The 22,145-nt window shown below is 37.5% G+C and overlaps 1 protein-coding gene across 1 annotated transcript in view; it reads right to left on the minus strand.

The window, feature by feature from the left end:
• LOC105553988 (25-hydroxycholesterol 7-alpha-hydroxylase) overlaps window positions 1-22,145 on the minus strand; it is a 196,813-nt gene that overhangs the window by 86,020 nt on the left and 88,648 nt on the right. The window contains exons 4-5 of the mRNA XM_012000203.1: window positions 21,505-21,532; window positions 7,998-8,046 (exon numbers count right to left, since the gene is read on the minus strand). Coding sequence (XP_011855593.1) covers window positions 7,998-8,046; window positions 21,505-21,532 — 77 coding nt within the window. The remainder of the gene's footprint in view (window positions 1-7,997; window positions 8,047-21,504; window positions 21,533-22,145) is intronic.

Consider the following 22,145-nt stretch of genomic DNA (forward strand, 5'->3'; position numbering starts at 1 on the left):
AAGGATGGTTAATGGGTACAAAAAAATAGAAAGAATGCATAAGACCTACTATTTGATAGCACAATAGGAATACTATAGTCAGTAATAACTTAATTGTATATTTTTAAATGACTTAAAAGAGTGTAATCGGATGGTTTGTAACTCAAAGGACAAAAACTTAAAGTGATGCTTGAGGAGATGGACAGCCCATTCTCCATGATGTGCTTATTAAATACTGCACATCTCCATCAAAGCATCCTGTGTACCCCATAAATATACACACCCACTATGTACCCACAAAAATAAAAATAAACTGTGTATTCTCCAGACTGATGTTCCAGTGAGCCTTTAAAAATACTTTTTTTCCCTGTTCCTACACCTTGTCAGTCACGCTGTAACCTTGGGGCATTTTGCACTCGGAGGTTCCTGGGTCTGGAATATTGTTCTTCTAGACACCCTTATGGCTCAGTTTATTCCTGTTGCTGTTCGAACGGCACCTATTTAGAAAAGCTTCTCCTGACTCCCTGTCTGCATGCTCCTTTCACCACCCCATCACACTCTCTCCCTTACCTTCATTCCTTTTCTTTATATCACCTCACAGATAACTGGTCTTTTTGCTTACAGGGTATGATCTGTCTCATCCATTAGAAGGTAAACCCCATGAGGGCACAGGTACTGACCAGGAAAGTGGGTCAGGGTAGGCATTCAGCAAATAATTGTTAAATCAATGCATGGTTGGGTTTATACACTCCTCATCCCAAATACTGTATATGAGTGAGACAACATAGCATAAGAGGGGCAGCAGAGTGTGGTAGTATAAATCAGGTGGTCCTGAACCATACTGCCTCACTAGCTGTGTGGTGCTGAGCAAGTTCTTTCATCTCTTTTTGCCTCAGCTTCTTCATCTATAAACTAAGGACGATAACAATATCAACTATTGGTTGTTACCAGAATTAAATTAATTGATATTTTTAAAGTGCTTACAACAATGCCTAGAATGCCAAGTATATGATAAACCCTGTATCAGGCTGTGTTAAAATAATTAAATAAGTTAATAGATTTGCTAAGCAGCAGAATAATGCTAAAGTATAATTTATTTATATAACTCTATACTAAATATATTTATTTAAAAAAATGTATAAGGTCACAATCAGCATGTCAATATTTCTTCCCAGTTCAAAGATGATGTCACTCAAATGTACCTACAAATGGCACCTTCCCAAGCAATTGCCAGCAGGCGCTCAACAAATGTTCGGTGACAGATCCAATTAATGTCTGCCTTCATTTTTCTCTTCTATATAATATAGAAATGCACAATAATATCAAATGAAATTACTCCTAGACATCTCTCCAAAGAAGATATACAAAACAGACACATGAAAAGGCACTCGACACCACTAGTCATTTGGGAAAGGCAATGCAAAACCACAATGAGACACCACTTCACATCCACTAGGATGGCTCTTATCAATAACCCAGAAAATGACAAGTTTTCATAAGGATATGGAGAAATCAGAGCCTTCACACACTGAATGTAAAATGGAGCAGGCACTGTGTAAAACAGTCTGCCAGATTCTCAGAAAGTTAAACACAATAATACCAAATGACCCAGCAATTTCACTACTAGGCATATACCCAAGAGAAAAGAAATTACAGGTCCGTCCATTCAAAAACTTGCACACAAATGTTAATATCAACATTATGCATAGTACGTAAATGTGGAAGGGATCAAAATGTACATAAACTGATGAATGGATAAAGAAGATGTGGTATATCTACACAATAGAATATTATTCAGTCATAAAAAGGAAAGAGCTATTAACTAATGTGACAACTTGAAAACATTATGCTAAATGAAGAGTCAGTTACAAAAGACCACACATTGTATCATTCCATTTATACGAAATGTCCAGAATAGGCAAATTCGTGGAGAAAGAAAGTAAATTAGTGGTAACCTAGGGATGAGGGGAGGAAGGAATGAGGAGTGGCTGCCAACAGGGTTTCTTTCTGGGGTGATGAAAACGTCCTAAACTTAGATAGTAGTGATGGTTTCACAGCTTTGTAAATATACAAAAAAAATTGATGAATTGTACACTTGGAAATAGTGGATTTTACCATGTGTGAATTACATCTCAATTAAGAAAAATTTAAAATGCCCCAAACAAAACAAAGCAAAACAAAATGTGGTAATATCTAAAGTACGTAGCACATAACAGGTGCTCAAGAAACACAAATTTTTCTCTTAAAATTATGTAAGCCTCAAAAATACACAATAAAACTTACTTTAAAAATTACTCCTTGGATAATTCAGTTTCTCCAAGTATTTTTCAAGTATGTGTTATTCCATATAGCTGGGAAAACAGCTCCACCTGCTTTTAATAGTGTGAAAAGTGTAATAATAAAAGCCCCGCTCGTTACTTGTAGGTCTTTTCTCTAGATACTATATTTCTCACCCTTCAGTGAATCTACCTAAGGTTGTCTGCAAGATTCTCTTCAGTATGAGGCAGTGGATAACTAAACTTGGTAGCTCTTCCCAGCCATCTCCTGGGTTTGTAGAGTTCTCTCATTCTAGAGCACAATACATACAAATACATTTAGTACCAAAAAAATCCTCAACCATTGCTCCCTCTGCTTTCATCCCTAAACACATGTTTCAGCATAAAACACTGTGCTTGGACTCAGTGAGAGCACTGGTGATAATACAGACGTCTGCACATAAAACCTGATATTCAGGCTCGGTCACTGGATCTGCGAAGGTCCTGCAGCAATGCCCATGAGCCCACTTCTACTCTTCCGTCTCCATCTTCTCTCTGAGTAAAGCTTTAGAGACTTGGGTGGTGGCCATAGTGACTACAGTTAATATATAAAAACCTTTTAAAACTAGCTTTTGAAGTTTTTTCATTTTAACTTCCTTCCTTCCTTCCTTCCTTCCTTCCTTCCTTCCTTCCTTCCTTCCTTCCTTCCTTCCTTCCTTCTTCTTCCTTCCTCCTTCTTTCCTTCTTTCTCCCTCCCTCCTTCCCTTCTTTTCTTTATTCACTTATTTATTTAGCAATAAACATTTATTTAATATAGACTACATGCCAGGTAAAACACTAGAAGCTGAAGATACACTGAATGGAAAAAGCAATGCCTACAAGGAGGCAATGCTTTGCTTTAAAACGCACACCTTCCCTATAAGCTTTCAGAAGTCCAACTTTGGCTGAAGTGAAAGTTATTTGGGTTCTGGTTTTCCAGGTGCTGGTGCTAAAAACTGTTGATTTAGGGACAGGTGCAGTGGCTTATGCCTATGATCCCAGCACTCTGGGAGGCTGAGGCAGGTGGATTACTTGAGCCCAGGAGTTCAAAACTAGCCTGGACAACATAGGGAGACCCTGTCTCTACAAAGAAAAAAATACAAAAATTGGTCAAGCACAGTGGTGTGCACCTGTAGTCTCAGCTACTCAGGAGGCTGAGGCGGGAGGATTGCTTGAGCCTGGGAGATGGAGGCTGCAACGAGTTATGATTGTGGCACTGCACCCCAGTCTGGGTGACAGAGCGAGACCCCATCTCAAAAATATAAATAAATAAAAAATAAAAATAAAAAATAAAAATAAAAAACGTTAATTTAAAAATAAATTCTGAGGTTGTCTGCCATTAAGTTTAAATATCCTTCCATTTCTTTCCTAATGTTTAAATTAGTTGTATGAAATAGATAAGCATCTAACTTTCTTTACTTTTAAATACTATTTATTTCCAAATACATAGCATACATTTTGAGATCAATTCTTTAAAATCTGCATAAATTTCAAATTATAAAACATAAATATTTATAATGTCCTATGCGAGTTCACTCTTTAAAGGAATAATGAAGTAAATGTTTATGTAAATTCAGAAAATACTCATAAATGAGTTATAATCTCAATTTTATTTCTAGGGTTTCCTTAAAGAGGGAAGGGGTATATTAACAACTGAATTCCCTCACAAATATATTCACGCACATAGATCCTACTTCATGGGCAGGCACCATAAGTGCCTGTCTCACATACTGACACTTGCAGGCATATGTGAGAAATATTATCCCCCAAATCATGAAAAGCACAACACAGTCCTTCTTCCGTGCTGTTATTTATGAATGAAATTGATCCATGTTGAAATATCCATTGTTTTTATAGGTTATATGCAACTTTTAACTGGCTAACAGACCAGCAAAACAATTATTTGATTCTGCTTTTCTTTTCTTTCTTTCTTTTTCTTTTTCTTTTCTTTTTTTTTTTTTTTTTTTTGAGACAGGGTCTTATTCTGTCACCTAGACTGGAGCGAAGTGGCGCAATCTCAGCTCACTGCAACCTCCACCTCCCAGGCTCAAGGAATTCTCCTGCCTCAGCCTCCTGAGTAGCTGGAATTACAGGCAAGCGCCACTACTGCCTGGCAAATTTTTGTATTTTTAGTAGAGATGGGGTTTCACCATGTGGGCCAGGCTGGTCTCAAACTCCTAACCTCAAATGATCTACCCACCTCACCCTCTCAAAGTGCTGGGATTACAGACATGAGCCACCATGCCTGGCCTGATTCTGGTTTCTGATTGCATCTCCACTCTTTGGAAAATTCTTCACATAAATTACAGCTACGTAATTACTATGTTAAAATATGTGTTCTCCTTTTAAATAAGGAGAAATATGTCTTGATGTAATACTCTTTTCCTAATTTTAAAAGAATATTCCAATACTAGATACTCTTTAAAATAAATAAATTATTTGATGCCACCATTTCCCCATGTTTATGACCAAGCATTCTATTTAAAAAGTAAGGATCAAGGGCCAAGCATGGTGGCTCACGCCTGAAATCCCAGCACTTTGGGAGGCCAAGGCAGGTGGATCACTTGAGCCCAAAGGTCGAGACCAACCTGGGCAACACAGCAAAACCCTATCTCTACAAAAAAGAAAAAATAAAGAAAAATACAAAAATTAATCTGGCATGGTGATGCATGCCTGTGGTTCCAGCTACTCAGGAGGATGAAGTGGGAGGATCGATTGAGCCTGGGAGGTTGAGGCTGCAGTAAGCCGTGATCGCATCACTGCACTCCAGCCTGGGCGATACAGTAAGACCCTGTCTCCAAAAAAAAGTACTAAGCAAACCCAGATGTTGTGTATTTTTTTGGAGGAAGGGTGGACAGAGATACTCTTATTTGTAGCCTTCTTTGAAGCCAAGAAACTATGAGGCCTTACAAATTTCTAATTTCTTTTTTATGGAGCTGCTTAGAAAATGCTGGTTAAAACAAACATCAACAATAAAAACATATGTATTATTCTTTTTCAAATTTGATGGAATAACCAGCATTTTCAGTAGTATATATATGTTGAGCCATGGTTAAAGAAATATGTGAGAATTGTTCTATTCAAAAAATACATATAAAATAGATTTTGAAACGAGAAAGCATTTTCCAAGGCAGGCTTATGCTTCTCCTTTAGCTGGAACTACTTCTCCTGTTCACTCTGCTGTGGGATGTTCATACAAACATCCCCAGGCATTCGCTTTCTGCCAGGACATTTTTGTGGCTTAAACATGCACATAAGCAATTAGTTTTATGCCTTCCAGTAAGAAATGGAACCAAATATTTATGGCATGAAGGGACTGCACATGTGTCACTGCGCGAAATTCACCACTCCATCCCCTCTCCTGGTTTGATGAGCAATTCTGTTCTATAATACTCTGGGATGAAACAGCTCCCAAGGTAGGCTTCCCAGGGATTGGGGAGGAGGCGGTTTAACAATGACAGTGAGGGGAGTCCTACCAATGGCCAAAGTATTACTTCAACATTATACAACATCCAGAGCTTCTACAAAGTTTCAAAAAGCCTCAATAGACATGGACATTTATCTAAGTTGTATACTTTACCAAAACAATTAAATTTTCTTATTTATCAACACAAATTCAACCATTAAATAGGTAGTATAGTTTAGGGATGCTAAGTGGGCTTAGTGATCACTTATCAGCTCTTTCGAAAGCTCTAAAATAAAGGACAGGAGAAACCAAATGGCTACCTACCTTCTCCTCTCTTAACTTTTGTCCACTGTCACAGAATACAGATGGCCAGAAAAGCAGGGCTCCCACTGGCACACACAGCCAGCATATGTACATATAAACAGGCACCAACATGAACGTATGGTTGTGATGGCAACTGGGGGAGGTGGTGGTTAAAGTTGGAATGTGGATGGCCTCCAAAGTCCTTTTCAACTGTAAATGAAATGGGCTTGTTTCTACTCATTGTTGCATCCAAGTGCCTGAGACATAGTAAGTACATGAAACAACATATTCAATGCAATGACAACGGCACAAGAAGTACCTCCACTTTAGTGTAGCCTGAGGAACTCACAAGCCTGCCACTAACATCAGCTCAACAGTCATGGATCATCTGAGTACTGAGGCTGGACAGGCCCTTACTGCTTACCCAGTCCAACCTCCCCCATCTGCAGAGGAGTTAAGTGACTGCCACAGTAATGGGCAGGGCCAGAGCAAGCCTCCTGCCTTGTAGTTCTTAAGTCAGAGCGCCTTCCCCAATACAGACCATGCTTATCACACAGTTACTGTGAATACCCAAAAGGCCACCTTTCTGACATACCTCAAACATGTTTATTCTGGAAGTTGCAGAGTATAGATATCCAAATCCTGTCTCAAAGGACTGCAGTCAGTCAGCATCAACCGAATGTCCTCTGTGGCCAAAACATTATTAGAAAAAAACCTCATAGATGAAATGGAAAGGATCACAGAAATGAATACACATATGCTAACAATAGGTACCTACCCCAAAGAATCACAGTACTATCGACTTTCCATTGCTCTGATTCTATTCTCATGAAGCAGCCTCTGGAAGACCAACGTAATATCAATGTTACCTCCATGGCAATAAGGGGATACCCTGACTAGCACATAGAAGCATTTATGTCTCTAAAAGGGTTCAGTCCTAACTGCAAATTAACAAATGGATATTATCACTTACTCAGGTCTTTTGTGAGACTACGTGTATATCAGTTTACGAGAGGGTGGTTAATCTGTATTCACTGAAAAATTCAGACTCCAAGCTGTTGAACCAGACCCTGGTGCACAGAGATGGAGCCTGGACCACACCCCAGCCTAAGAGTGCTTCCTTTGACATGCCTAGGTCAGCTATCTACCTAAGAGCAACAGAAAATGGTCATGGACATTTCTCAGTGTGTCTTAGAGAAGCGGAGAGAGAACAGAAGCCAGATCACGGTGGGCTGAGAGGATCACAGCTATAATTGTGTAAAGGTCAGAATAAACTCAGGCTTGGATTCCACAGCTTCATCTGACTTTACCACATTGAGTATACCTTCAAAGACAGCAGAAGAGGGAAAAGTCTCCTGGAGTCATTTCCACACCTGTATTATAATTATCCATATTTTTCATGAGAGCAGATACTCAGATTATTTTTTCTTGCTACTGTCTACCCAGTACCAGGCACTGGACCTGGTACATTATAGACGCTCTAAAATGTTTGAATGTATGTATGAATGAATGAGGTTTTGTAATTCTTCCAAACTGTTCTCGAGCCACATGTAACTCTTCCAGCCACATGTTCCAGTTTACTAGGGTGAAAAATGCTTTTCCATTTTCTATTTCCAGAATTTCACATTTGGAGTCAAATCGTTCAAAGCTGTCTCCTCATGGACTGAAGAGGCTGGTCAGGACTAGGCTTTGCCAAGTGTCCCAGCGTTAAGACCACCTGCTTCTTTGCTCCCAGGGCAGTGACCTTGTGGTCTCATTTGCAATCACTGTTCTCCAAAGGAAGCCCCATTATCATCACTTGCAGAGCCTAGCCAGGATGACAGAGTGCTGTCATGCAGAAATGGTGCAGGTCTGGCCACGGCTTTTGGGAGACAACTGAGTATCAAGCACTTGGAATGTGTGTGCACATGTTTGTGTAAGTGTGCATGTGTGCATGCACATGTATACATTTCTATATGTATGCATCCGTGTGTGTGTGCAGGTATGTATATGTGCACACATATGTGCATACAGGCATGTGTCTGTGTGTGTGTTTTGGCAAGGAGGCAGCAATGGGTCTTTACGCTGAACCTTCAGAGGCCAGGCTCCCTCTCATCCAGACAGCATAGCTCAGTACCATACCTCTGCTTCACAACACTGGGCAAGTGAGATGAAACCTTGGAGATGATATTTAAATGATCCTTTCCTCTAACATTTCTAATAATAAACTGTATTGTGTATATTTGAAGTTTATCTTTTACCTTTCAAAAAAAGAATAAAAATGTGCTTAAAGTTATGGGTGGACTAGGGATAGGGTGAGAAAGGACCATAAAAATATAGATGGAATGGGTTAACGATAAACTTAGAAGGTATATATTTCAAGAGCATTCAAGAGAAATACATGATTAAATAAATGAAGAACCATGCAATATATACACATACACATATATACATGTGTGTGTGTGACTTGTAGTTGGTCTCCAAAGCCCACTGACTAGTTAACTTGATTTTCCCAGAGACCAAGCCTGTGAGGGAAGTAGAGAGGTAACAGTCCTTCCATCTTAAGAAGAGAAAACTGAAGTCTAAAGTGATTTGCTGAAGGCCATCTGGCCAGTAAGTAGTGGCAAGATGATAACCAGGTCTCTTGATTCCCAGACCAGTGTGTTTAGCTAATCTGTCCTCAATATGCGTTGAAGCTTGGAAGACAAAATTACCATCAGCTCTATTTCAAAGGGCAACTGAAAAGAAAGAAAAATAAGGCAGTGTGTTCAGCCTATTATTTTACTAAGCTCTCCAGATTCTCTACCTACTGAATATTTCATGAACATGAAGACCCCCTTTAATTGCTTCATTCCTGCCCCAAATTCATAAGAAAAGAAATAATTTAATATTGAATCTTTTGTAGTATGAGGTGATTAGAAAATATCATCTGCAATAAACTTTTAATTACATGCTCAGGGTCAAATATTTGAAACCTTATTTTCATTAAACCGACACTGCCACCAACTCTGCTTTGTAATTTTAAATATGGCTTTTTCTATTTACCTCCACTGTATGTTCAGTACTGAAGCAAAACCTTCCAAGTCTGGCCTTGCTCCAGATAAGGAAGAATAGGGGAGTTCCACTAAAGTTGGAGCTCTGCATGAGTCTGGAAGGTGCAGGGGTAGGGTGGAAAATGAGAGTGTTATGAGACCAGTGCAAGTCAGAGTGCTGGCCTTGGGACTGCATGTGCTGGTCCACGGTGAGAGACAGAAAGGAGAGGAAGAGCATAGAAACTCTTACAGCAATTTCACAGAATCATTTTGTCTGTTGAAGATAATAATAGAAAATTAGTTAATATTTCAAATGCTTTTTATTTCTAGTCATTTATTTTTACTGTATTTTGCAGAAGTATTAATCCAAAAAAATTGGAAAGGAAATAAAAGAAGTGGTCTGTTTCTATGTGTAGTTTGAGAAGCACTGTGCGAGGCCACTCTGAGGCAGGTTTTATCTGGGAGGAATGTAGTGGTTTCCCAGAATATCAAAGTTACCTGTATCAAAATGCAGGAACAAAAGTTATACATAAATACATATCTGTCAAAACCAACAGCAGTTTCAAGTGCCCATTCTGTCCTGAGTTCTGAGTACATGGGTAATGAGAAGTGGGCAAGCCAGAAATGAATTGAATCTGGTGTCAATAACGTGTAAGTTAAGACATTTAAGCAAAACTCAAGGGTCCTGTTGAAAACCTGAAATTCAAAAAACATTGAACCCTTCAATTATATGCTGCTGACTAAAAACCAGCCATGCTGAGAAAGGAATGACTGTCCCTGCCCTCCCTCTGCTTTTGGTAGCTGAGGTGAAACGAGCAGGTGGTTTCAGCTCAATTCCTCATTTATAAACCGGCTCTGTGAAAAATACACACGCAAAGCCACTTGTTTGGCAGTCTCAGAAGAGGGTCTGAGGACTGACCGGACATGAGCCACAATTACCCTCTCACCCTGGAAGGAAGTCCCTGCAGGTTAGGGGCGATATACGTCAGTAGGTTAGGATGCAAAAACCCTGCACAGCTGCTGCCTACAACGAGGGAGGGGCGGGGGGGCTGAGGGAGAAGGAGGACATGTTCATTTCCAGATTACAAAACCAGCCCTAAAATGGAAGTGATCAGATTATCACTAATTTATGTTATTTAATTCCTCATGTTCTTCAGATTGCTAAATCTCTGTTATTTTAAGGAAGCACTGTAAGTTTTTGTCACCTTTTAAAAGTTGTACACTTTTTAAAAAGAACAAAATAAAACATGTTGTCAAATTCCTTTTTTTTAAGGAAAATAATGAACCCAGTGACAGTTAATGTGATTACTATGACAATTGGTATGCATATGATATCGTGGACAGACAATGGATGTGTCATCAACACCCGAAAACAGCCTGTTTCATGTTCTCTTGGGCTTGGCATTCCTGACAATGCAGACTCCCTCTAGTGGTCAAAGTAATATACGTAAATTCTCAGGCTGGTTAACAAAAAAGGGCTCTTTTGTAATCTGGCTGCTTTTAAAAGAAAAGAAAAATTTTTTGATGTACAAAATGTTTTCAAGTACTTCAAATAATGTAATTAAAGATAAGTTTTAAAATGTAGATTCTATTCTTAAATTATCTAAATGCATATGATAAATAGAATAGTTATAATTCCTATAATTTATTGGACATTAATTCATTCCTCTGACTTTGTAATGCTAAATGTCCAGAACAAGGAAGACCCAATAACAGATTTATTAACAGAGTCATGATTATTCTTTGCCAATACAAGCACTTATCATTTAGGGGACTGGATTTCCACAGTTAGATAATTTCCAAAGCAGGTATGAGGTTATCACACAAGGTCATTATAATCTGATGCCTGCACTGAAGGCCTTATTTTTAAATGCTGACCGAGACAGACAAGATGGTGTTCACTTAGACCAGATGTTTTTACATATTGGACTCATTGATTATGACAATACTTTTGGAAATCAAACATTTAGTCTTTATAATGAAACTACAGATTCCTAAAATATTGAAATAAAGTTCTGGTTAAAGGGGATAATATATGTGGAAACTATAACTGCAAAGCAAAAAATCAGATATAAATTATTATTATTATTATTATTATTTTTTTTTTTTTTTGAGAGGGAGTCTCGCTCTGTCGCCCAGGCTGGGATGCAGTGGCCGGATCTCAGCTCACTGCAAGCTCCGCCTCCTGGGTTTATGCCATTCTCCTGCCTCAGCCTCCCGAGTAGCTGGGACTACAGGCGCCCGCCACCTCGCCCGGCTAGTTATTTTTTGTATTTTTTAGTAGAGATGGGGTTTCACCTTGTTAGCCAGGATGGTCTCGATCTCCTGACCTCGTGATCCGCCCGTCTCGGCCTCCCAAAGTGCTGGGATTACAGGCTTGAGCCACCGCGCCCCTCCTAAATTATTATTTTTATCACCTAATTCTCAGACCCTTTTTTGCAGATGAAAAATGAAATCCTGAGAACCAGGAAGCTCAAATGACTTGCTCATGGTCGCTAAACTAGTCAGCAGGAGAGGAAATGAGAAGCCAGCTACTCTGAGCCCCAGTCTTCTTGGAATATATATGGCTAAGGAGACATTGTGCTAGCTTTGTCAGTCTTCGCCTTAGCATTGACTTGTGACTATAAAGTATTTAGACTGATCCCCATGCGAAATAGTCGCATATGATATTGCTTTTTTTTTTTTTTAACATTTCATCGTTTATTTAAGCACTTTCTGAAGCAGTGGTTAACTGACAGAACAAGTTCCTAGGTAAATCTTTTATGAGATGAACATGAGATATTAAAAATTAATAATTATAAAAATACATGCAAATTTCTGGTCTGAATGCTGTCTCAGTCACTGTGGACTTAACAGCTAAATTCTGGGTTTCTTGTACATTTCTGGAATTTTGTGAAAAATAAATGATGATAAAGCAGTAAAAGTGCTGTGAAATTGTGGCAAATGCTGCAAACACAAGTTCTTGTTTTAGTTAGCCAAAGTTAAATCACACAGGGGAAAAAAAAGGTTTTATCTACTGCTTTAGTTTCCTGGAGGGTGAAGGAAAATAGAAACTGCCAATCTGTTTGGAGAATGAACGAAAATGGAAGAAAATCACAAATTCTCTCCACAACGTGTATTGCCTGGCAGGTTCTGTGTTAGGTGCTGGAGAATGCATTATCATCTTTCTCCTGAGAGTTTTGGCATTTGATTTGGACTAGAACTAAAATTGTGTTACAATCATAGCTGTGAACTCTTATAATTATACTCACATATAAATACAGTAATGGATTGCCACTTCTTGGTGAAGGCCAAACACATTCTAACTCATTCAGTTTCTCATGACATGAAAATGTGTAAGCCCCCCTTTCCACGCGTCAATCCAGACTGTTAACTCTGAGAGAACAGGACGTGTGTCTGTCTTGTCCATTTCTGTATCCCCAACACCAAGGATAGTGCCAGGCACAGAGTCAGCATTCGTGTTGTGCTGGTTGAATTTGAACTCCAGGTTGGAGATCATAAGAACTCACCTGGAGGGAGGAGGGCTGAAGGAATGAGGGAAGAACTAACAGATTACGGGGCTGTTTTTGTGCCTCATCCAGGAGATATACCGCTGCTGCCAGGGAGAACATGCTGTTGGGCTTTGCTTCACGAAAAGGCTGACCATGTTCACCAATACTCACCCAGAGACTATGTAGCATCCCCAAACTGTGCTCTACATTCCACACTATGGATGAAAAATGCATGAGATCTCAACTACTGATAGAAATGTCAGAAAAGCAGACAAGAGCTATCACCATGGACTCTTCAGAGTCAATACAAAACAAACAAACCAAAAACAAAACCAGTTTGGTTCTTCAGTTTTCATTTTTTAAATCCTGACCAAGAGAGACAAGACAGGGCTCACATAGACCAGATATTTTCACAGATTGGACTTATTGATTATGATAATGCTTTTGGAAATCAAGAGTAGAATCACCTCAGTCCATGGCCTTGTATCAAATAGAATGCTCAACGCATACAAGAGCAAAAAACATAAAATTCCACCAGTTTCCCAATGTCCCATGCTTTCGAGTTTTTTTTTCAAGTCCTAACACATGATGGGTGATAGAAGCTTCTTTTTACTGTCAGAGAGATCAAAGAGAGGTTGAGAAAGAATCCATAAGCAGATGCTGCCCAGTGACAAACCTGAAAGAAGCAGACAGTGGGGCCAGATGTTGGAGTGACCTTTGGTCTGCAGAGCACATTGGCATGGTGTTGATTTAGATAGTTGTTGGCAGAAGCTTTAGCTCCAGCAGCAGGGAGAAAAAAACTAAACTATGGAATTCTTTCCTACCCTTTCCCCTCACTAGAAAACCCAAAACCACTGGTCAGTAGTGCTGATGGCTGTCAAAGAAGTTGAATTAACCACGCGACCCTGCCAGTAGGTATCACATCAAAAGGGAGTTAGCTGAGTGAATAAGAACATTTTCAGGCTGTGCCATTTTGCATCCCACTCAACTTTTAACAGCTGTTTCTTGAGTGAATACAGACACAAAATAATTATATGAAAAGAACAACATATTCAATATGGGAGACAATATTTGCAGTTATTACATAGTCATTGATAGAAGATTTAACCAGAAAAAATGCTGACATGTCTGAAACCTGAATGACCTGTTATAATTAGTACCCAATGAAAGTTCTCTTAAATTGAACTCTGAACTGTACACTCTGAAGACAGCACAGGAAAGTAGGTTTTCATTAAAAAGAAAGACCTAAATTAGTGAAAAGAAACAAAAAATATATATAACGGTGTTTTATAGTTTTAAAGACTCCTATGACATTATGTGATTATCCCGATCATTCACTCATTAGAAATTTAAAGGATTTTTTTTCTCGTGACCCTAAGGTTCTTAATATTGCAAACACTTGTAAATAAGCCAGATGCCCTCTAATCATAGGTTCTGACAGAATTTTAAATTTCAGCCATCATACCATGCTGCAACACAGAACGTAAATGGAGGCTTGCTTTATAGTATTAGAGATGATTGCAGGCCACATAGTTCTTCTGACACTTTTAGACATTTTGTCACTTTACCTGGAGAAATATACACTGCTTATTCTAAATTGCTGCTGATGTCCAGCACTTGTCAAAACCTCTATCTGTCAAGGCCTTCACAAAGAGTTGCAAAATGACAGATCAGGATGTCTGAGTTGATGGAGCCCCAGGAAAAATGGAACAGATAGAAAATTCATGACTCTAAACTACATCAAAGTGACTTCTGTCAACATCATGTCAAAAGAACTGTTCATTTTAAGAGGTTTTTTTAAAATTATATAAACACTTTTTTGAGTATGAGCTAAGTGTAATGAAAAAATTTTCTTGGTGTACAGTATGATCATCCAAATGTTCCAAAAATATACTTTAGATCATCCAGGAATAAGGAAAATTCTAATAGTAGATACTGTCTGCCAGTTAAAACCAATGACATTCAAGAGAGATGTATGAAGTTACTATCAGCTTAAAATAGGACAAACCATCTGGCTATAAAGGAACAAAAGTATATTTTTTGCATATTTTTGAACACATCAAATTTCTACAACTGGATTAATTTTTTATTCTTCTACAATCGGTTTTGTTCCATTTTTTGCTTAGTGTGACAATTGCAAAGCACTAATTCAGTGTTATTTTCCTGAACAGGTTTCCTAAAATAGCTAGCATTATTTTAATTTTTAAAAAAATTACTGGAAAATCCTCATAATGCATAATTCCCTTAAATTATTGCTTTCAGAAGGAAGTAAAAAAATAAATGGCTTATGTTATGCAGTACTGCATACACAGAACCACTCCATAATCACATTCAAGGAGTCACTCACTGAATGAAATATGAGTTGCATCAATCTGGAAATGACCACTCTCCCGTTTTAATTCCCAACACCTTTTCAGAGACGATGGCTGGCACCTGGTGCTAGAACCCAGGCAACTTGAGTCCCACTGCTCATATGTCACTGAGATAAATAGGATAAGTGACCTTGTGAGGACAAAACTGTGGAATGTGCTGTGTTCATATACTGAGCAGACAGCGGAAATGATGCACAGAATTCACCACGCACACACATCATGCACACATGTGCAGAGTCACACACACTTAAAAGAGCAATCAAACATGAGCAAATTCCATGGTCACTGTAACTGGCCCTAACACAGCAACACTGTCAATCATTTATACCATCCATTTGGCAATTTTGACATCAGTCCTTTCTAACAACCACCAGGACAGGGACTATCTATGATCCTAATAACAGTGACCACTAATTCAGTGCACTTGTGCAGTGGCACAAAAGGTCCATTGTCTGTGACCAGAAAAGTTTGCTTAAGTCCAGAGTGATGTCAGATCTCAAAAATAACAAGTACTTCTAGTTTTAAGAGAAGCTTGCTTCCCATAGCATTGTGTCTAACTATGTATGGGAAGTACCATCTATTAGAACAAAAAAGTGGGACAAGATCACTATCTCTTATTACAGGCAGAACTCAATATATCTTGTGTTCTACTTACAAAAAAGATGTTTATTACCTGTAAGCGTACAGAGGTGTGGACTTCATGGGAGTTGTGATTGGTAATAAGCCTCTTTTTCTCATTTACATTGATAGCAAGCATTAGTGAAGATATATGCATTTCATTTCATGGTTCAGAAAGAACAAAGTATATGTATATGTGATAGCAGTGGGTGGTTAATGAAATGGTCTGACAAACATAAGCTAATACATAATCATACCAGAATGTGACTGGAACACCTGTTCCTGCTTCACAGACTTCCAATTCTTAAGGAAAAGTTACCATTCTGAAGAACTGAAGCCACCACTATTTAGACATCAATATGCTCCAAGGAAATTTTAGTCACTTTTTGTTGTTGTTGTTGTTGTTGTTCTTGCAATCACTAAAAGGTGGCTATTTTAATGATATCAAATCTCTTTTGCTTGTGTCCTAAGAGTAATGAAAACTTCACACATGCATGAAGCTCCAGTAATTATTTTAAACTGCCTTCTGTTGTCCCCCTGAGGAACACGGTGGTATTTGTTTGATGCAGTTTAATTAGTGTCAGGGTAATTAATGCTATGCTATCTACATGAGATCAAAACCCTTTCTTTGTAACACTCTGGTAACTAAGAACTACGAAAAGGAAGCATTTTGAAAACGTCGAGGCATGGTGTTAACCTGGGTTCACCAGTGAACGGAGTTGCTCATCTCTTCCTCCATACCTCACCCAAATGGCAATTTCAGTCTCTCCCAGGACAAGATCATGCCCGTAATGCATTGGAACCACACTGCCAGGCATAAGACCCAGTGGCTGCTATGGAATTAAATTCTTTCTTTATAGGCATAATCAAATTAACTAAAACATTCACGGTCACCAGGCACCTTTTGCTATAGTTTAATCCTTTAATAATGAAATAGTAAACTTTTACACTGACAGAGAACTAGAGGCCCTTGTAAGCATGGTGTGATATTACCATGTGCTGATATATTTTTTCAAATAAAAGAATCATTTGGTTTAATGAATGAATGTGATTCTGCTTAAACGTCTGAATAAAATTTGCATTTAATTGTAGGTATAGATAGTCTCTCTATTTGACGATAATGTTAAGAGAGGAAAAAACAGAGATAGGCAAGGAGAGAAGTTAAATACACAAAAATTCCAGACACACACATAACAGGCACTACCATAAATCCTTTTTAACTGTTTCTTTGGTAATAAGCAACGGCAGTATAAATCTCCCAACACACAAACTCAAGCTGATCACAGGCTTAAGGAAATAACTCCAGTTATCTTGACTGGATAAATTATTATATCCTAGAGGTTATTCCAGTTTCTAATAAAGCACTGTAGCTAACAAACAAAAATAAAAAGACCAACCATTCTCTTTATTTTATAACAGATGAAATTACAGGCTGCATGGGATCGACACAATGGCATTGAAATTATTTTTACTCTAAAAAATGCACCATGCAATGTTCATTTTGGAACAAGACCGGTGCTTTAACACAATGAGGAGAACCAGCATTAGACTGATAATATTTTTTATGAGAAGGGGAGGCTTTAATGGCACATATCTAAGAAATAAACATGACTGGTTTTAAGTCAAACCAAATGGATTTAGCCCATTATATAAGTATACTAAGCATGAAAATAACCTCTGCACTGCACAAGAAATGAACAAAGAAAAACACTTCTAGAGGGAAAAACGTTAACTCTATAGTAGTTATGAAATTGTGTCAGTATCCATCAGTGGCTGAAATTAAGGTTAACGTTATAAAATGAGATTCCACTAGCTTAGGCTGGCAGCGTATCACAACCTGAAAGGGTCTGTGCTGAATGCATCTTCTTGAGGTCATTCATTACTGAAAACCTACTGGGATCAGCTGACTAGCAAAATATGTTTTTTTCACATCTTTAGTTCTGCTTCCTGTGACTTCGTTGTTTATCAATTAAAGTGATAAATACAAGTGACTTTGATAACACCAGAAACACATTATGTAGTAAAGTAACCTCCAGGAACCCTGCAATAAGAACTGCGTGCAAAGTTCAACAACTGTGAAGGAACTATTAAAGAGGACACACAAACAAGTGACCTTGACTGACAAGCGCACTTCATTCCAGCAATAAACAGCGGTGGTGCTGATAACTGTTCATTGGCGCAGAGAGTAATTACCTATCTGTCAGCGTTGCTGGTGTGTGTGAAATAGTATAAATGAAACATACATAATGTACGGCAATAATATCGGGCATGCAGAACCTAATGTATTATCATCATTCTCAGGACCCAGGTTTATGTGGCTGCCACCACTGAGTAAATGCCTTCTAGCCATGATAATTTCATTCTAATCTCTGTTCCATATTCTAATTTTCATAGCTAAAAGATACTAAGGAGCAATACGTTTCAATCAAGGGCTAAATAGAACACAACCTGTAACTGGGTATTTTATACATCTATATATTTTTTCTTTCAAAAAATTTAGTCAATTTATGAAGAGACTGGAATAAGCTGTAAATGTATGGGTGACAAACCCTATCTGTACCAATGTCACCATGCCTAGAGATGGGCTGAAAGGGCCTTATGAACGGGTTGTCAGCTTTGTCTCACATTTCTTTCAACAATACGAAATTCTGTCTTTTTAAATGCTTCTATTCTGTTCCAAAACAGAAGGTAAGGATGCATTTTTAAACAAAATAAAAGACAGTTCCTATTCAAAAGGAGAAAAACAATCATCTAGTTGCTAAGATAAATTATCTTGATTTGCTTGAATTGCTTAATTATACATAAAACAGAAGCACAGCATAACCCCCTACGCCATGATATTCTACTCTTCTTATAAAACTGTCTGGCTCTTACATGCTTGGTTTTTTCCTTTAATGCAAATACAATTTGATGAAACCTCTAAATCATATTTAACACCATACAAAAGAAGCCAGGAAAATATAGGTAGCAGCTAGGCCATCAGGACCAGTTCCTTGTCTGAAGGATGAAACATTAGAAATCCTCACATTAATAGGGTGAACAAAAGAAAGAAGCATATCCCAAACTACATAATAGAAATAGCTGTTGGTCAACTGGCTCTGTCATTCAGAAAGGGAGGAGAATATATGAATATTTAGAAAACAAACTGACACATGTGATTGTTTTAATCTGGTTCTCTCTTTACAGCATTTTTTGGAAACTTTTAGATAACATGAAATCATAATCAATGTAACAGTCTACCTTTTAAAAAAGAGCAATCAAATTGATTGTCCAATATCATATTTCAAAGATCACAGACATGAGCGATTTGAACTATAGAAGGACTTCATCTTCATTCTTTGGCTTTTTCTTTGTTGGTTTCTCAAAGTTGTTTTCTCAAGTGAATATTGTGGGTAATAAATGATGTCCTGACAGAAGACTAGACAAACCAGAGAAACAGCTCAAGTTTTTCTTCAGGGTTATCCTTTTGTTTTCTGCACTTTTCTTTCTATATGCCTAGTTAGGACAGAAAGCAATCAAAAACTAACTCATAGTAAGTTGTTAGAAGTATGATGTGTTAACTCTCAAAGAAGCATTTGTATTTTTAAAAAGAGGAAAGGCAGAGATAATCCATGGCATGAAGAAATAAAAACTTTTTTTTAACTTCCTCAGATCATGACATTAAATTGCTTGTCTATGCTACCCATGTGTCAGCTGACTTCACTGTATGGCTAGCCCAGTACAGAAAAGATTTTTACCCAATTTCAAGTCATTCAATCAAACCTGGCATTCCAGGATATTCTATCAAGAGGCAATATCTGGTAGATGAATAATGTCTGTAAATTCCACAGATATATCTTACTCATCTCAGTGGGTTCCCCATTTGAGTCATATAAGATTACTTTCCTGAGTAACGTCTCAATGTGTAGCATTGTATGTGTTTTGCCTGCAGGTTTAAAACTATAATATGTATCAGAACATAGAAAATTTTCAGGAAAAGGTATAACCTTATTTCATTGATTCTAAGAACAGTAGCACATTTTTTTTTTACATCTTTGCCTCTTTGAAATAGCTTCTTATACTCGCTGAAAGCCAGGTGGTAAGATCAAGACTGCTCTAACACGAAAGCAGAAAAGTCTTAGACATACCTCTTGACTTTTGCATTCAGGGATATACAACATTTCGTGCTGTTCTGGCTTTGAGAAATACCTGTTACACATTTATCTTAAAATGGTCTTGATCACAACAATCACATCTTTAAAAATATCCAACAAAATAAATATATTTATTTTATGTTGACATCTAGAGTATGTCTGTGTGGCATGAAAATATCTAGTTAATCAATTAAATCAACAACCAGTTGACTTATTGGGGGAAAAAATCAACTGCACTTACTTAGTTCCACTGACTATTAGGATCATAAGGACCTTGCATTAGATGTGTTTAGACATTATCTCTGTGGCCTACTCTGTAATTACCTATGATCCCATTTACTGATAATTCTCAACCTAGCAATGGGCAGAGAGCCAAGGAACTTTCAGTCATTCCCAGCTCTGGCAAAGGGATAAGTGACCTTCTCCCTTTATCTAAGAAGCACTTCCTGAGGGCCAAGTGTATCACGCAGGTTGTGTCTTATCACTCTGGTATGTTAGGGTGGCAAAAAGAGCAAGAACCAGTGGAGAATATAATCTGCATAATTCAAAAAGGGGGGGGAATGCCACCTTTTCATAATTTTCTCAAATATCCCCAAGGATATTTATCTACAGCCGTGATTAGAATTTAAGTTGTTTATTGTCTCATAATATGTCAGAAAATTGCTATTGCATTTCAGTCATTACTCTCATTGTCTAAAACATCACTTTTCAACACAGATGTGTTAAAGGAATGAATGACTGAATCAGTGAGTGAATGAATGGTATTCTCCAATTCAGATTAGTTATTTCATGAAATCTTATATCCTAATTTGGTGTTGCAAATTCCACGCCAAAAAAAAAAAAAATCTCAAAACATTAAGCACAAAGCACTCGCTTTATCATGTCCTTTGGTTTTTATAAGATTTTTGGGGGTGAGGGGAGTAATAGAATTACTTAGAATTGATGGTTTTGCAGTTAAAGTACACTTTTAAATCAGAAATTAACTTTTAATATATGGCTTGGTGATGATAATACTAAAGTATGTAAAGTGTAGTTGCCTTCTTATAGGCAATATACTTGATTAATTTTGAACAATTTAACAGTGAAAGATTAATTAAAAATTTCACCCAGTACAGGCCATCTTTCTTTTCCAATTACATTCCTTTAGAGCCACCATAACTGTTTTAATAATTGCATTGAAAATGCTAGCAAGTATCAAGATAATGCAGTGATTCAGTGAGAACAATAAAATTCAGAAAAATGGCACTTTGGCATTTAGAGTATTTAACATTGTGGTATATAAGCGCTCTGAACTCCAACAGGTTATTTTAACCAAGAAGGTCTAAACTGAGCCTTAAATTTTTTTATTTACATAAGAACTACTTTAAGGAAGCATCTATTTAAAGTACTTTGCTGGAAAAAGAAAACAGCATTAAGAGCCCCTCTAATTATCTGGCATAAGATTTCAGGCTTATGATAATATTTCTCTCTGAAAACATAGTTGGTAGAATTGACTTTGAGATAAAAGTATAATTCTAAACTTGATCCTAATGCAAGGAAATTTTAGAGTACAAAGGTGAAGCTGAAGTTAGAATACATGGTAAAATTGACCACTAGGTCCTGAGTAAAGTGTGCCAATAATGAGCATATGGGAAAATATTTAAAATGTAGGCATTCTTTTTATACTATTAAACTAGGAGGATGGTTGTTTCTGAAACAATCATTTTTTCCATATACTATCTCAGAAAGTGTTCATCATTTAAGCACATACTTTCTCATCTCTCTTTGTTAATCAGGATCTTAATTCTAATGAAATAGAAATACCTGTCAAAAGCTTTGCAATTATAAAAGTTCCCTACATTTCTCTGATTTTTTATATGAAAGTTGCAGCAAGAAATCCTGGTTGCATCAGGAAAACAGAAAGAAGTTCTTGTCCTAAGTAAGGACTCTTACCTATTGGATTTAATTAGGTCCATTTCATCCCTTATTAAAAATAGTAAACTAATCACAATAATAAAAAGGATGTTGCTTGATAAAGAGGCTGTCCTGAATCACCACCGAGAGCAGGAAGACCTGAGCTGGACCTTGCTAAGCTGCTTACATCAAGCACATGTCTTTCCTCTTTGAATTTCATCTCCAATGTAGTACAATAATAGTGGCATCTTATTGGCACATACTAAACCCTCAATAAGTAGGAGAAAAGATTATCATCAGCTTAAAAAATACTTTCGTAAAAGAAGGTATCCAATATCAAAAAGGGAAACAGGATTGCCAAGCAGTTGTAACAATTGAGCAATTCATCCACTTAATACCACCCAGTAGAACACAAAACCAGAATTTGTATTAGAAACCTTGAATGATTCAGCTTTAAACAATAATAAATTTATATGCACTTAGAATTTATACCTCGACAACTCAAAAATCCATATGTTGTGCAACATATGTGTATGCAAAACAAGCCTTCCAGAGAGAAAATGGAAGTCTGAGGGTTCTACTAAGGCAATACTTTCATCCTTAATGGAGTTCATTTAGTTTGAAGGTACCTAGAGGCCAAGAAAA

Source organism: Mandrillus leucophaeus, unplaced genomic scaffold, assembly GCF_000951045.1.
Source record: "Mandrillus leucophaeus isolate KB7577 unplaced genomic scaffold, Mleu.le_1.0 Scaffold621, whole genome shotgun sequence".
NCBI lineage: Eukaryota > Metazoa > Chordata > Mammalia > Primates > Cercopithecidae > Mandrillus > Mandrillus leucophaeus.